This window comes from Girardinichthys multiradiatus, chromosome 2, assembly GCF_021462225.1.
Source record: "Girardinichthys multiradiatus isolate DD_20200921_A chromosome 2, DD_fGirMul_XY1, whole genome shotgun sequence".
Classification (NCBI taxonomy): Eukaryota; Metazoa; Chordata; class Actinopteri; order Cyprinodontiformes; family Goodeidae; genus Girardinichthys; species Girardinichthys multiradiatus.
In genome coordinates, this window is record NC_061795.1 from 27,314,006 (window position 1) to 27,329,599 (window position 15,594).

The 15,594-nt window shown below is 39.0% G+C and overlaps 1 protein-coding gene across 3 annotated transcripts in view; it reads left to right on the forward strand.

Moving 5' to 3' along the window:
- The window catches only part of LOC124860970 (FERM domain-containing protein 5), an 89,011-nt gene that overhangs the window by 62,133 nt on the left and 11,284 nt on the right, over nucleotides 1-15,594 (forward strand). For 2 of the 3 annotated variants that reach the window (XM_047354586.1, XM_047354594.1), the window contains exons 3-13: nucleotides 1,368-1,410; nucleotides 3,010-3,088; nucleotides 5,836-5,933; nucleotides 6,521-6,644; nucleotides 6,973-7,060; nucleotides 7,450-7,538; nucleotides 8,515-8,578; nucleotides 8,682-8,773; nucleotides 11,082-11,156; nucleotides 11,649-11,717; nucleotides 11,800-11,906. In XM_047354586.1, coding sequence (XP_047210542.1) covers nucleotides 1,368-1,410; nucleotides 3,010-3,088; nucleotides 5,836-5,933; nucleotides 6,521-6,644; nucleotides 6,973-7,060; nucleotides 7,450-7,538; nucleotides 8,515-8,578; nucleotides 8,682-8,773; nucleotides 11,082-11,156; nucleotides 11,649-11,717; nucleotides 11,800-11,906 — 928 coding nt within the window. Of the gene's footprint in view, nucleotides 1-1,367; nucleotides 1,411-3,009; nucleotides 3,089-5,835; nucleotides 5,934-6,520; nucleotides 6,645-6,972; nucleotides 7,061-7,449; nucleotides 7,539-8,514; nucleotides 8,579-8,681; nucleotides 8,774-11,081; nucleotides 11,157-11,648; nucleotides 11,718-11,799; nucleotides 11,907-15,594 lie in introns of those variants that run through there. The other variant, XM_047354604.1, reaches the window with a different exon arrangement.

A 15,594-nucleotide genomic window follows, 5' to 3' on the forward strand; every position in this document is an offset into this window, starting at 1 on the left:
TTATTTTTAGGAATTTATTAGATACATGGTTCTCATGGTACTGGTAGTACTTGGGCTTTATTTTGTGTAAATTTAGCCGACAAATACTTGCATAGCAGTGGCAGTTCCAGGCCACATTTCCTAGGGGGGCCAAGGTGGGGCCACTGTTTTTGTTTCATGGGGGCCCAGAAAAAAGAATGAAACAAAAGTGGGCAATATTAATTATTATAATATATGAATTTCTTTGGAGCACCAACAATGTTAATTGCTTCTTTCCCACATTAATGTGGTTGGAAATGTCCTTACATTGGCCCGCACTGGTGGTCCTTGCACCTGCTGATATCTGAAAGGAGATGACTCTCTCCCTAACAGTCTATACAGTAGTGTGAAAAGTGTTTGCTTCCTTCCTGATTCTTATTTCTTTCCTGATTCTATTTTAGTGTTTCAGATCATCAAACAAATAAAAATGAGTCACAAGTAAACACAAAATGCAGTTTTTAAATGAAGGTATTTATTATTACGGGGAAACAAACTTCCAAACCTACATGGCCCTGAGTGAAAAAGTGATTGCCCTCTAAACCTAATGACTAATTATTACTATAAATGAAATGTTTGCATCCATTTTTTGAGCTGTTATCATTTGCAATAAATTGTCAACAACTGATAAAGACACTGTTAAATAAAGAGAAGCAACCTGAGTTAGTCTTTAAGTAAAAATTAATTAACAAGCAGAGGTTCTCAAATGTGAGCTATGCTTGACTTCATACGAACAACACTGCATCTGTTTCTGTTTGTGAAATCTAATTAAAATGTAAAAAGACTTAATTTACTCATAGAACTTATCATGTTCAGACTAAAATGTTCAGGCGTTTTTACTTGGAGGCATAGTTGTTTTGCTTTATAGATGAAAACCTTTAGAAATTCTGACATCAGATGACCCATGATGATGCCACATCTACAACACTTCTGCTTAGAGCCATTATATTAGTTGCTGTGAGTAGGTGGGTTATGTTGATGTGAAGCAACACAGGAGAAATCTGGTGGTTCTGACGTGGGTGCAAAGAGATTGTAATTGTCTCCATAGACGAAATGATCTCTCAGAAATATGTATCTTCCACCTAGATGTAAGGAAATTCATACAACAGTATTGCATCTGCACATCTGCTGAGGATTTGTTTTTAGAAAACTGATGATCTGTTGTCCAGACAGTTTTCACTGCCGCTCTGTTATATCACCATGTGTGGTACGAACGGGTTTCTCCAGGAAACTGTCAGTAGTAACAGCTGAGCGTTAAGGTACTTCAAGTGTCAGCTTAATGACAAACTGTGCAAATGTTTTCTGGGACATGTATTTATTTTACTTTGTCTCTCTTTTCATTCCTTATGCAGCACTGGTTGGAGTTCCCTAAATCAATTTCAAAGCAAATGAAATGTAAGTACCTTCCGCTGAAGTTTAATTCACTTTAATTACTTAAAGCGACACAAATTCTTCATAAATGCTTAAGTCCATATTATTTGCAAAAAAGTTTATTTTACTGAAGAACAGCAGGCAGAGAAAATGGATAACTGAAGAATCTCAAACTTTAGTTTTGCGCTAGTTATACATTTTAAAAATGTCTGGTTAAGAAAGAGGTTCCTTTGTACTTGTTGAATTAGATTCTTACAAAAATTCATTTGTTTGTGCTGTCAAATGAAGGCCTCACAGCTGATGTTTAGCAATGAGATGGGTGCTGGGGGATAACAAGGAAGATAAGAAGAATTAGTAGAAGTAGCAGCTAACTGGGTTTATGATATAGTTTACAATAATGTACGTCTTAAAAAAATAAGGTAAGCCTTTGAAGTGTCATTAGCTCACAATGATTAGTCTAACACTTATACATTTTGGATTTTATGCACATGATTCTTTCTTATTGTACACACTGAGATACACGCACAGTTGTGCCAGATAAATATTGTACAAAACTGCACAATTGATGTTGTGTAGCACTCTGCACATGAACCCCATTACCTGTGTCCTCTTAAGACCAATTCATACCTCATAATTTACTCCACTCAACATGATTTGTTTTCCTTTTTTTTTTACATTCTTTACATTACATTCTTTACATACTATTAGTCTGTTTTATATTTTAATATGTTTAAAATAAACATTCCTTGTAGTCTGGCCTCGTAGTATGCTGGACCTGTGTGACGTAAATTTCATCATCTGCATGCTCCCACTAGGGTCTCCATATCCATGTATAGCCTAGGTTTTTGTTACCCATTGCTGTGCACACAGGAAGAGACAATAATACTCACAGTCAGAGGGTGGTGCCAACCCATTATTGCCCCTTGAAATGGTGTAGTGTACACTATATATCTCTGAGTGGAAGGTGATTGTTCAAATAAGTTAAAAATAGTATAAATAGGAGTCCATGCTGTTCCACCAGTTCCAAGCAGCTTGCAGCTACTATGCTGATTGAAGTCCTTATGATGTTTGCTCCTCTTTAACAAGGCTGAAGCTGATGGTAAAAGTGCAGAAGCCACTCATATTTACAGTAAAGTATGCTGATTGTTAAGAAACATCCAAGTGCAAATATGATGTCTCTGGTAGTAGCATTGTGACCGAAGGGCTAAGACAGCAGCAAGAAAGAAGTATTTGGCTGATACTAAGAAGGGCAGTAGCGTAATGCTTGCATTGACACAACAAAAAATGGTTTTCCAAATTTGCTGGGATCCAGCGAAGCCCAAAGAGTCTTAGAGACCCTGAAGACCACAGAGTGTTCTTCATCTAGTTTTAAAGGGGGCCCTAGTGGGGTACCTAGCAGGTACCAAAAATAGTTTGTGAGAAAAAATACATTATTTTTACGGTGCAACACATTTTGTGCAATTATTTTATTCACTTTTGTTTTCCTTTTCTTTGCCTTTCAAATACTATGTGTGTTTTTATCTTCTAAAAGTTTAAAACAACTGTTTGTACGTACTAAATCTTCCCCCTCATTTTCCTACATTCCTACCACCTCTCTAAACCTTTTCTGTTTGTCTCCTGTAGCTCAGCCTCCATTCACCATGTGTCTGAGAGTCAAGTTTTACCCTCCTGATCCTGCTGTTCTCAAGGAGGAAATCACTCGGTATGACACGTGGTGGCATTCAGCTAAAAGGAGTTAATAAAAGCTTCTTACACTAATTTTCCCTCTTCAGAGGTAATTTGCATCTGCTTCAGTTGATGATTAGCAAAGAGATTTTACAGAGAGAACATTTTCACATTTAACTGCAGAGCAGATGGTTGTATACAACCTTTGGTATGACAAAACGTGATCCTTTTTCAAACATTATTTATAACAGTTTCATAATTAAAGTGACTGAGTACTTTGCTTGAAAACATTATGAAAGATGTTGCACAGGAGACAGTTTTCAGGAGCTGTGAAGATGAGAGGAACGTAAAAGCCTTTCCTAGTAGCTCTCCAAGATAATGGAAAGCACATTAAAAGCAACATCCGGCAAGATTTGTCTGTGCAGATGAACACATTTCTCCATTTTGCTGAGTTTTTCTAAATGTAGATTTGTTACCCAAATTATGTTGCAGAACGTGATGTAAAAAAAAAAAAAGAAGATTTTCTCCAGCCGATGCTGAGCACAGCCAGCTGGCGAATGTGTCTAGTGTCCACATGTTTTCATTACCCGACTGGAGAGAGGAGTAATGAGATGCAGCGTGCACCACAAGTAGAGTGTATATAATGAATAGAGTGGATAGAGGAGATAAGGGGCAAGGAGGGCTGATTGAAAGTGTGAAGCACAAAAAAAAAGAGTGGGAGGGAAAGACGACAGCAAGATACATGTTTATGTCAGTGGAGAGGTCAGTGCACAGAGGGTGGGAGAGAAAAATAACCAGCCACACATGATTTGAGCAGACTGTCCTGTGTGCTGTGAAGGCAAAACAAACACAAAAATGGGCAGCTTTTCAAGAAAGTATGGAGACACTTTAAAATATACTTATTCTTCCACAGGTAATTTTACTCCACTGAAATAAAAAGCAGAGGTTTTCTGACATGTAGAAGTTAAATATATAGAGCCATACAAATGCATTTATACTCCTTGAACGTTTCCACATTTTGGCAAGTTACGACCACAAATGTCTGTTTGTTTTATTGGTATTTTATTTAGAAGACCAACACAAAACGTCATTAAATCTGAAGGTGAAAGACAACTATGAAATGTTTTTAACATTTTAAAACAGAGTTCAGATGTGAAACTGTGGCGTGCATTTTTGTTAATAAGTCAAAATTTGGTAAAACTACCTTTAATAGCAACTACAGCAACAAATCTTTTGGAGTATGTCTGTACCTGCCTTACAGATCTACATATAGGAGTATTTTCCCATTCCTCTTTGCTAGAATATCTCCAGCTCAGTCATATTGGTGCCTCTGAACGTCAGTTTTCAAGTCTTGTCACAGATTCTTTTTTGGATTCAGGTCAGGCCTTTGACCGGGCCGTTCTAACACAAGAATGTATTGTTATTATAGCTCTGGCTGTATTGTTGGGGTCATGGGTCTACTAAAAGGTGAACCTCCAACCTAGTATCAAGCGTTCTGCAGCTTTTTGTAGGTTTTCTGTCATGACTGAGGTGCAGCTCCACCCAGCTTCTTCTTACCCGCCTAAGCTCATGTCTGACTTGTGAGGTGGATGACAAATAGTTCTCCTCTCAAGAGATTCTCCCACCTGAGCAGTGAATCTCTGCAGCTCCTCCAGAGTAACCATGGGCTTTTTTGAAAAATGCTCCTATTGCCTGGTGTTATAGTGTAGGTGGACAGTCAGGTCTTGATAGGTTGGCAGTTGTGCTTCCCTCTTTCCTTTTCTCTTTTTGGACGAGTGGATTGAACAGCTTCTCAATGAAATATTCAAAGCATGGGATATTGTTTTATAAGCTAACTCCACTTTAAACGTCTCTACAACTTTATCCCTGACCTGCTGCTGTTTATTGGTCTTCGTGATGCTGTTTGTCCACTAATGTCCTCTAACAAACCTCTGTAGCCTTTATAGAACACCTGGAGTTATTCTGAGATTACACTACACACAGTTGGACTCTATTAATTAGGTGACTTCTGAAGGTAGTTGGTGAAACTGGGCTTTATTTAGGCCTATCAGAGTAAAGTGAACTAAAATTTGCAAGAAACATAGAAACCCATGCAGTAACATAACAAAATGTAAAACAGTTCGATGGGGTATGAATGCTTAGGCAAGGCACAGCAGCAGACATATAAATAAAAGATTGAAGGCAGAGGAAATATGACCGCGTCACATGACCTAATATTAATTTTGTATTATGTGAACTTTAACACACACCTTCAACAAAAGGATCCACTTTTAAATGGATTCCATTAAGCAGCTATTTAATGTGTTTCTCAATGAAATAGATATTATCAGCCTCTGTGGAGCTCACAGAGAGAGGAAAGTAGGTCTGCCTGACTGTTTTATTGCCTAAAAGCAGATGTTCAGTAATTCCACTGCAGTGTCCTTGCCTCTAAAAATACAAGGAATAATGATAGCAGGAAATAATAGTCAGCACCACTTGTCATTATCATAATCTCTGCTACAAATGTTGTCTCATTAGCGTTCATGCTTGGGGAGCTAAGCGGTTGGATCAGTTTAAAACTAGGCCTGGAGGCTGCAAAAAAACGCATGAGGAGCAGCTCTTTCCTGTAGGGTGTTTCTACTCTTCTTATTTTTTTTTAAGTAGCTAAAAATCAAAGGGAAACATTAAAACCACCTCTAGGGAAGGTGAATGTAATAAATGGATTTGAGATTAGTCACGTTTGTCGTATTGCTCTAGTTTTTAAATTTTATTTGTAGTAAATGCTTCTTTGTTTGTCCTCTGTAGATACCTGGTCTTCCTGCAACTAAAGAGAGACCTCTACCATGGTCGTCTACTGTGCAAAACCTCGGACGCTGCCATGCTGGCTGCCTACATCCTTCAAGGTGAAAGAGACAGATGGGAAGAGTTATTCTACTCTCTGCTGCTCACTGCTCTCCATGCTTATTGATAAATACTGTCTGCAAAGAAAGCTAATTCCCTGTGGTATTTCTAGTAGCCTGAAAAGAAATGTAAGGAAGTACTTGCAGATGTTTTCAAGTAAGACATGCAATCATCTGTTCACACCCAACTTGTCAGTTTTTTTTTATACTAGCATGGGCTCTGGGATTCGTGTAAATCAAAATTGTTCTCAGCTATTACAGTATTTTTCCCAAATCTGGAATATTGTCAGACTAACACAGCTAAAGAAACAAATATCACAGATTTGACTTAAAGTCTGGCACAGCAAGCTATACAGAAAGCACCGTGTTCGAGGGGAAGGCAGGCTCCTCTTCGGAAGACATGCTGATAAATTAAAGATGGCCTGCCTAGTCAGCTTCTCCTGGCAGAAAGAAATCAGCATCAGGGTCAGCTGAGGGAGTGTAATGTGGCATGAAGGACCGTGGATAATCCTGGCCATGTTTAGCCAGCCCCCTGCTAATGTGTGAATGACTTAACTTTCTTTTCTTCCCTTTTCTGATGCCTCCTCTAGCTGAGATTGGTGATTACGACCCTGGGAAGCATCCTGAAGGTTACAGCTCCAAATTCCAGTTTTTTCCCAAGCACTCGGAGAAGCTGGAGCGCCGGATCGCCGATATACACAAAACCGAGCTGATGTAAGAGATGATAGAGAAAATTGATGTCCGATTCAAATTCCTACAGATCTTGCTCTTTAAAAAAAAACCTAAACTTCCCCTGATATTTATGTAGTTGACTATAGTCATGACTTCGGAGGAAAGTTAAACGCAGGCTGTAGAAAAGATGAGTGAGAAAATATTGAATGACAGTGAGAGACAACAGGAATCTCCTTGGATTAACCAAGTCTGATTTAAGTGATGAATGATGCATAGCATGACACGCTGCTGCCCACTTGTGGCCATGTCATTTCTCTGCAGCTGTTTTTAAAGCTCATAAACTGACATCTGGGCTGTTGCTTTTCCTCAGCGGACAGACTCCTGAAACGTCAGAGCGAAATTTCCTGCAGAAAGCCCAGATGCTGGAGACATATGGTGTTGATCCACATCCGTGTAAGGTGAGGTGCAGTTGTTCAACTGTCAGTGTACCAATTTGTAGAAATTTTAAAGGCATTTCAGTTCAGACTGTGATGTTGAAATATGGTCACAGCATGAGCAGAACTTGTTGAAACACACACAGAGAAGTATCAATACACTATTACACAATTTGTTCTCATCTGTGGAAGATGCTTTTAACTGGAACCACACACTTTGGTCAGAATAGTGGAGAATCTATGATGCTCCTAAAACTATCTGGAAACAACTAATGGGTGATGAGGTCATGCTGCTGTAACAAAAGACAAATTTATTTTAAGGCTTTAGGCGCCAACAAATTGGTCTGTGTGCCTGTATGTCTTCTAATTGTTTTAGTTAAATCTGATTGTACATGTTAAAATGTGTGTTTCAGGATGTGTCCGGAAACCCCGCTTTTCTCGCCTTCACGCCATTTGGCTTCGTGGTTCTTCAGGGGAACAGGAGAGTTCATTTTCTTAAATGGTGAGAGAAACCATCCAAAGTCTTAGTCATGTGACATGATATGATGGCGCTCAAACATTCATACATTAATACGCACATCAGTAGGCAACTTGGGGGTTAGTACCTTGCCCAGGGGCACATTGACATGTGACAGGAAGAAGCTGGAATAGGACCTACAACCTTCCGATCGCAAGACGACTACCTACTGAACCACATGTCATCTCTGTGTATTATAAAAAAACATTTAAGAGTAAGCTCAGAACCTTGTTGTACATCACAATAATTTTAGTAATTTGGAGAGAACTTTACTTAGTTGAACATAATGATCTATTATTAAGTGACTTTATCCAAGAAAGTGATTTTCCTCATATAATATAACTCCCTACAAACACCGCTGAGTTATTAAACAGAAAGGCAGGCCTTTATTATATCGCATCTGACATGCACGACGTATGTTCGTTATTTATAATATGATGTGTACCACAGCTGGTTGTACAGTCACAGTAAACAGAGTCTGTCCATCTGCCTGTATCTGAGTCCCAAGCCAGCGGCTTTTACATAAACAGATGGCTAATTACAGGAGCTAAATTTGTTGAATATGTTAGTAGAGGACAAGAAGTGGCTCATACCAACAGTTTTTACTCAAGAAAGATTTTACAAATCATTTACAATCACCTACAACACAATGACTTCCTGTTTGCTTTTACTGATATGATTGCTGTCCCCAATATGAAAGCAGATGTAATATGCAGTTTGGTGTATTTTGAATAGTTTGTTTGTTTGCCCTCAGTTGCTCTCTGAATCTCCCTGATCCTCCATTCTCTCTTTCTCCCTCTCTAGGGAATATTATTAATAATTTGTTTTGTCAGCTAAACATGGAGCACCGTGACTGTTTATGTGATCTCAAAGTGGTTGCATGAATATTTAAAGAGGTTGCGGCTTTCTGTTTCTGCTCGGTTGTATGGAAATCTGTGATTGCACTTGTTCTCCCGGACAGGAACGAGGTGTCCAAGCTCAAGTTTGAAGCCAAGACTTTCCACATATATGCAAATCAGAAGGAGGTGAGGATGTGAATTTGTTGCATGCAACTTGCTCATGGAGTTTGTCTTTTTTCTATCAGCTTGTTCATTTGTCCTGCAAATGTAATTTTTTTCTGATGTGCAGGACAGAAAGATCATTTTAACATACTTTGCGCCCACGCCGGAGGCATGCAAGCACCTTTGGAAATGCGGTGTGGAGAATCAGGCGTTTTACAAGTGAGTCTGCAATTTTCATATTTTATTACATTCTTCTTTTACCCTGCTGTTGTTATTGTCTTGCTCTTCATCTCTTAAAAGTATACCATCACATCACTATGGTGTCCTTAAAACTCCTTCCCTTCGGGTTGTTTCTTAGCTGGAGAAGTGAGATGCGAGGTAATGCTGACCTTTAGTATCTGAACAGGCTCAGGAACGAGACTGCAACCACTTCAGTGCTTTTTCTGGGAGATGGTTCCGATGTCTCAGCAATGAGTTACAGCTCAGGACCTCCATGTTGTCTAGCTGAGGAAAGCTGATTAACAAAACCAAATAGTCTGACCTCAGTGGTTGAAAGAAGTGTAGCAATGCAACTCTGCTAGTGAAGTGTGTAGAGGGTTAAATGACAACAGACAGAGAGGAAAGGAGAAGATCTGGAAGAGTAAAATGCAAAAAGATTTAAAATAATATCTTACTAACTGTGAGATACTAAATACTGTTTGGAGCCATTCTTGGGGCGCCATGTTATTTGATCCTAGTTGTGGCCTTGCTCTGGGTTTTAGGAAAACAAAAAGTAAATACAATAACACTTAAAGTGCACGGGCATGTTACAGCTATAAGGTTATACAGTACTGAGCAAATGTCTTGAGTCATCCCCCATGAGCAAGACATTCATGTAGTCCACTACAAAAGTTTCTCAGGCTTTCTGAAGATTTAGCAATTTTAAAAAACCAGACAACTTAGCAAGATAAAAAAATAAATAAAGAATTGGCATGGTTCCTCACACTTTTTCTAAACTGTACCACTACGGGATGTTTTAATCTCCCCTAGTACCTCTGTAGTGTCAGCATTATAAAACAGCAATACGTAAGGAAATGTGGCACCACATTTTGGTTGAAGGGTGTAGGTTAAAATGGTATGGTTTAGATAATCACTGTGAAGAATATATTTCCATAACCTGCATTATAGCTCTTTCTCTGTCCTAAAATAACTAAATACAAATGTAAAGCAACTTTAATTTAATTTAGTCTCAATTTTACACCTTTTGTTTCTCTCTAAAAAGCAATTAACACTTGTTTTCTTGTCCATGATTGCCGGTTTCAGTATCCCCAGGGATTTTAGAAATATTCCCCACTTCTCTAAGCAGTGAAGTGGTTTCCATTTAGAGCAACGATCATGAAGCAGTTGAACCAGTCCTCTTTTTTGTTATCTCTGCAGCTTAGCTTCACATTACAGTTGAGTTTAAATGCCAAACCAATTAACTTGGCTTGGCATTTAAGTTTAGCTGATTAAAAGCAGTTTCTCGGTCACTAATGGTTGCCTGAGTGCCACAAACATACCACAGATTAAGAACCATTGCACAGATGCAGTACTGAATCTTTTTCCTGCTTCATAAAGCATCTCTTTCCCTGTCCTTTTCATCTGCAGGAGGTAGTTTTTTAGCCTGACTCCTTTTCTTTTGTCTTCCATTTTTCTCATTTTTGAGCACACACAACCTAAAAAGATACCATGGTCAAGTACAGGGACTAGATGGAAGAGCAAAAAAAAGGTGCCTAAGTTCAAAGAAAGACGTTGAAAGACCTTCAAAATATCATCACCTCCAACCCCTTACATCTATAAGACAGCCTGCTGTTGCCTTCAGAGAAGCACCTTTAGAGTACAACAGAAACATCCAGTCATGAAAACAACTTTTTCACACCTACATTTTCCATATACCGTAAACCCTTAACTAACATGCGGCTGTCATTATGAACAACACTGCCTCTGTCTACATCTATTGAATATTACCTGTATTGTGCAATTCGTGTACGTATTAGTTATGCTTTATTATCCTTCCACTTTTATCCAATGACTAATACATGGCAGCTTTAAAATTTGTAAATACCATTATAAAACCATCACAGTTTCTCAATATTTTTAATGGAGTGTTTGTATCCATTTAAATAGTCATGCATAAATCATCATTTTGCAACAGTAGAACTGTGACCAAGAACAGGTCTCAGATATCCTGCTAAGCAGCCTTTTCAGTGCTATTTTGCAATATATTTTTCTTGTTTTTGTTTTTTTATTTTGGTTTCTTGCTCTCATTTCTATTCTATAAAGCTTAATAGGTACTGGAGGCTATGTGACCAAGATTATTCCTAGCTTGTGCAAGCATGCTTGGCAGCATGCTTTCTATCCCAAGAACTATTAGTTTTTTATACAATGTTTTTATACTTTGCTACCTGCAAGCAAAGCATGAAGAAATTCTGGGTAGTTTGCTAATTGACTCTTTTTTCTGTGCTTTGAATTAAAATGGCTTCATTTTTTTCCCCTCTTCGTTGGTCAGGCTTGAAAAGTCCAGTCAGGTTCGCACAGTCTCCAGCAGCAACTTGTTCTTCAAGGGCAGCCGTTTCCGCTACAGGTAGAGTACCCAGCAAGGCAGCATGAGTTATGACAGGGAGGAGAGGACACTGAAAAAAAATAACAGTTGGAGGTGGATATGATTATTCCCTGAGGATGTGACTTCTTGGCCTTTTGCATCGCTTCTTCCCAGCGGATGGGTCTGACACCTCAAAAGACAGAAGACGTAGAGTTAAAAATAAAGGGGAACTAATCACACTTTGAAACAGCTGGAGATGTGTTTTGCTTGGCTGGTAGATTTGTAAATGAATACATTTTAATTTGATTTACCAATCAAACAGGGGTTCCACTTTTTTAGTAAAAAGGTTCTGGGTGAAGTTGCACTATTTTGATATGTTTAATGTGTATTTGTCTGACTGATGTTAGCTCTTAGAGAATGAATGCTCCTATACGGCACTCATTTACTGCTGCGATAATTTTCATGTACTGTGATTGCTCATGTTTTAATGAATGTGAAACTTACCCTGTGCACTGTTTCCTTACCTTACAACAGTGGACGAGTGGCGAAAGAGGTGATGGAGCAAAGTGCCAGAATTAAACGTGAACCTCCTGAAATACATAGGTAGGGTTAGATTGGGTATATTTGCTTACAGCACTTAGTTAAGTGGTATTAATGCATTTATCTGTTATTTTTTTAATAACAGGTCTGGCCTTGTGCCCAGTAGGAGTTGTCCATCTATAACCCACGGGCCTCGGCTCAGCAGTGTTCCCCGCACACGTCGGAGAGCCGTGCACATATCTATCATGGAGGGTAAGAAAATAGTTGATGGGAGAGAAACCCCGTGTGTAGCTTTAAAGCAAGCCAATCAGCAGAAATTTGAAACGCATTTTTACTTCTTGAAAATAGTTTTTTTTTTTTTTTTTTTTTTTTTTTTTACATTTTGTCAAGTTACAACCAAAAATTTAATGTATTCCATTGGGAATTTATGCCAGAAACAAACACAATGGTCTGTGTAAATGTGAAGTTGAAAGAAAATGATACATGGTTTTCAAATGTTTTTCAAATGAGCATCTGTGTGGTGCATATACTGTATGTCTCCCACTTCGTTACTTTGAAGCCCAAACTAAAATCCAATGTGACCACTTGCCATTAGATATTACCTACTTGGTAAATAAAGTCCACCTTTATGCAATTTAATCTCAGCTGTTCTATGGTTGCCTCTGAGGTTTGTTAAGTTAGTGTCTAAACCATATCAAAAAGACCAAGCAACAGAGCGGAGGGTGCTGGGATCAAATAAATACTTATTAGGACATAACTGTCCACCTAAACTGACTTAAGGCAGAGTATTGATAAGACGAGCAACCAAAGGTTCATGGCAACTCTGGAGGAGCTGCAAAGATCCACAGTGCAGGTGGGATAAGCTGTTAACTGGACTGCTATTAGTTGTGCACTCCAGAAATCTGGGTTTTATTGAGGAGTGGCAATATGAATGCCATTCTTGGAAGAAAACCATAAGAAGTTAAAAACCATTAAAAACCATTTGGAACACAATCCTCATCATAAAACATGGTGGTGACAGCATCATGCTATGGGAAGGCGTTTCTTTAGCAGGGACAGGGAAGCTGACCAGAGTCAATGGGGACGTGGATAAAGCTAAATACAGGCCATTGTTGGAAGAAAACTTTTTAGAAGCTGCAAATGACTTGAGATTGGGGCAGAGGTCTACCTTCCAGCAGGACAACACAAACATACAGCCGGAGATACAATGGAGTTTAATTTGTTGAAAATTTTGGAAACCATGTATCCCTTCCAACTCCTACTTATTTGGGACATTTTCGGTCTATCACATAAAATTGTGTGTTGTAATGTGACAAAGTGCAGAAATAGTTGAAGCGGTATGAATACTTTTGCCAGGCACAGTACTTTATTTTGTGTAGCTTCAAAGCTTTAACTGAGTTAGAGAGCCACTAAGCCTGTTTTGAGAGAATTCCTCCCCTATCTTGAGTTAACCATCTCAAACTCTCTCACATTCAGCCTGAAACCTGAGCCATTTGGCTACGTTCTTGTCAGAGTGGCCTACTGCCAGACGTGAGCTTCACTCAGTCACATTTACTCAGTTCACAGCCTTAAAGATATGTGCGTAGGCTTTTGTTTTTGTTCTGCCAAAAATCTGCCATCTAAATTCACCTGTTGCCTTTTGGTCCAGAACCAGTTGGCCTCAGGGTTTCATTTAGGCAGAAGCAACTCGGCCTACCTTTGGGTAAAACAGTGAAACCTGTTCACACTCTTTTAACTTTCTGCTCTGTGTACAGTGAGGTAAATGGACAGAAGTAGGTGCCTTGTGTATATTAAGGAGGGCAGTAAGACTTTCCCACCCTCGGTGTGTGCTGACTGGATGTCTTAGATGAGTATTAATACCCCAGCTTAAAATAACCTGGGCCTTCTACTCCATTTATGTCACTGGCCTGGGTGGGGTGGAGGCTAACACTGCTGATCGTAGCAGTGCTCGCAGATCCACTGTTTCTCCCTCTGTCAGAAGCAACAAAGCCATTAACCGGAGGCCTGGACTTTGGGCAGGGACCATAAGGACAGAACAGGCTCGTGCACACTGCAGCCATGGTGAAGTGTCTGATTCGCATCACCACCAGGGTGAATGTTCACCTCCGTATGATCAACCACTGCTACCGGGATGTAAAGGTCCGCGTGCTAAGCCTGGGGCCTCGTATGCTGGGCAAGGCCCTAGGCGTCCTGCCCCTTTACCCTGCTCTGATGGGACAGCAGGAGCCCAGCAGGGTCAGTCCTCATCCGGGTACTCTGCTGTCCTGTCCTCAGGCCAGTGGCCCTCCAGGTAATGTGGGCTCCAAATGAAGGTTTTGGAAACTTTTTTGTTTTCTTTGTCAGTTTTTTGCATATTTTGATGATGGAAAAAATATATAATTCATGCGGCTTCCTGTGCTTCCTGATTATTTGCTATAATTTGTTTTTTTAAAGCAAAACACAGGATGAAATTATGAAAAAAAATCTTTTCCTGTTCATGTCAGCAGAGGTTTAGATGTTGGATCCTTCCGGTTTTTTCAACGATTTAAAACAATTTCTCATGAAATGCGTAAATGTAATCCCCCTTATTTTACAGTGAAGGTATAATGTTGCTACTTTGACCCTCATGAGAATGTGAGGCCGTCAGCAAAGTACTCATGCCATGGCTCATCTTTACTGTACTTTTTCTGTTTGCTACAGAATACACTTAATCTATAAATCAGAGTTTTTTAACCCCTGCAGGTGAATATTTGCCGTTCGATTTAGGGAACTCAATTATAATTTAGGAACAGGGGGGACACAAAATACATGTAAAACAGGACTGTACTAAAGAATGTGTTTCAGCACAAGAAAAAAAGAAAATTTTTAAGCAAATGTTTTATTTCATGTTGGCTTATTGAGGATTTTAAGTAATTAGGATTAAAAATATCCTGTATTGAAAACTACCAACATTGTCAACTGCAGGTAATATAATTAGCCCTTTTCATATGCTGTTAATTTGTAACTTGTGTTTTTTAAAGTTCAGGTTTAATTGGGATTACTAAAATTATTCCCATTTTCCAAATGCCAGAACAAAGATATATATTTTTTTAGTTTCCTCAAATTCAAACATTTACACTAACTTTACTGTGCCTTTAAACAAAATGGGAAAGCCCAGACAATGATGTCATGGCTTTGCGAACTTCTGATTCCTAATATTTGAGTTAAATGGAGGCACAGCTGCGTATGTATTTTAAGGCAATACCTCACACACACTGATTCTTTCTGTGACAACATTAAAGAATAAAAAATTAAAAAAAATAGGGAGACATCAAGAAGAGAACTGTGCACCTCCACAAGTCTGATTCATCATTGGGTACAAAAACCAGATGTGTGAAGGTGCTACGTTAATTATAAATAGGTATAAACACTATCAGAATATCCAGCTTTCATGCTGTCCAGGAAGGAGACATGTTCTGTGTCCCAGAGATAAATGTGTTTGGGTGTGTGTAATATGGGTATTAACCTCAGAACAAAACCAGAAGACCTTGTCAAGATGCTGTTGTAGCTGGTTAGAGAATGTCAGTATCTACAGTAAAATGAGTCATGTATCAACATTGGCTGAAAGACCACTCTGAAAGGAAGAAGCCATTACTCCAATAGCAACAGAAAAAGCCAGATTATATTAAAAACATTTTCTGGGAGAAAGCCATTCATTTTCTGGAGGCATGTCTTGTGGTCTTAAGAAATTAAAGCTGAAGTGTTTGGCTATAATGTCAATTGTTACATTATTAAGTGTCCCGCCAGAGACAAAAACACACTGGACCATTGTTACACAGCTCTAAAGGACTCAAGGACAAGGAAGAAGCTCACAGCAGTGGAGATTGGGCGCGGTACAGGCAGGCCAGGAACAAACTAACAAAGGAGATCAAAACAGCTAAGAGAAGCTACAGTGAGAAGCTGAAGAACAGCCTTTCTACTG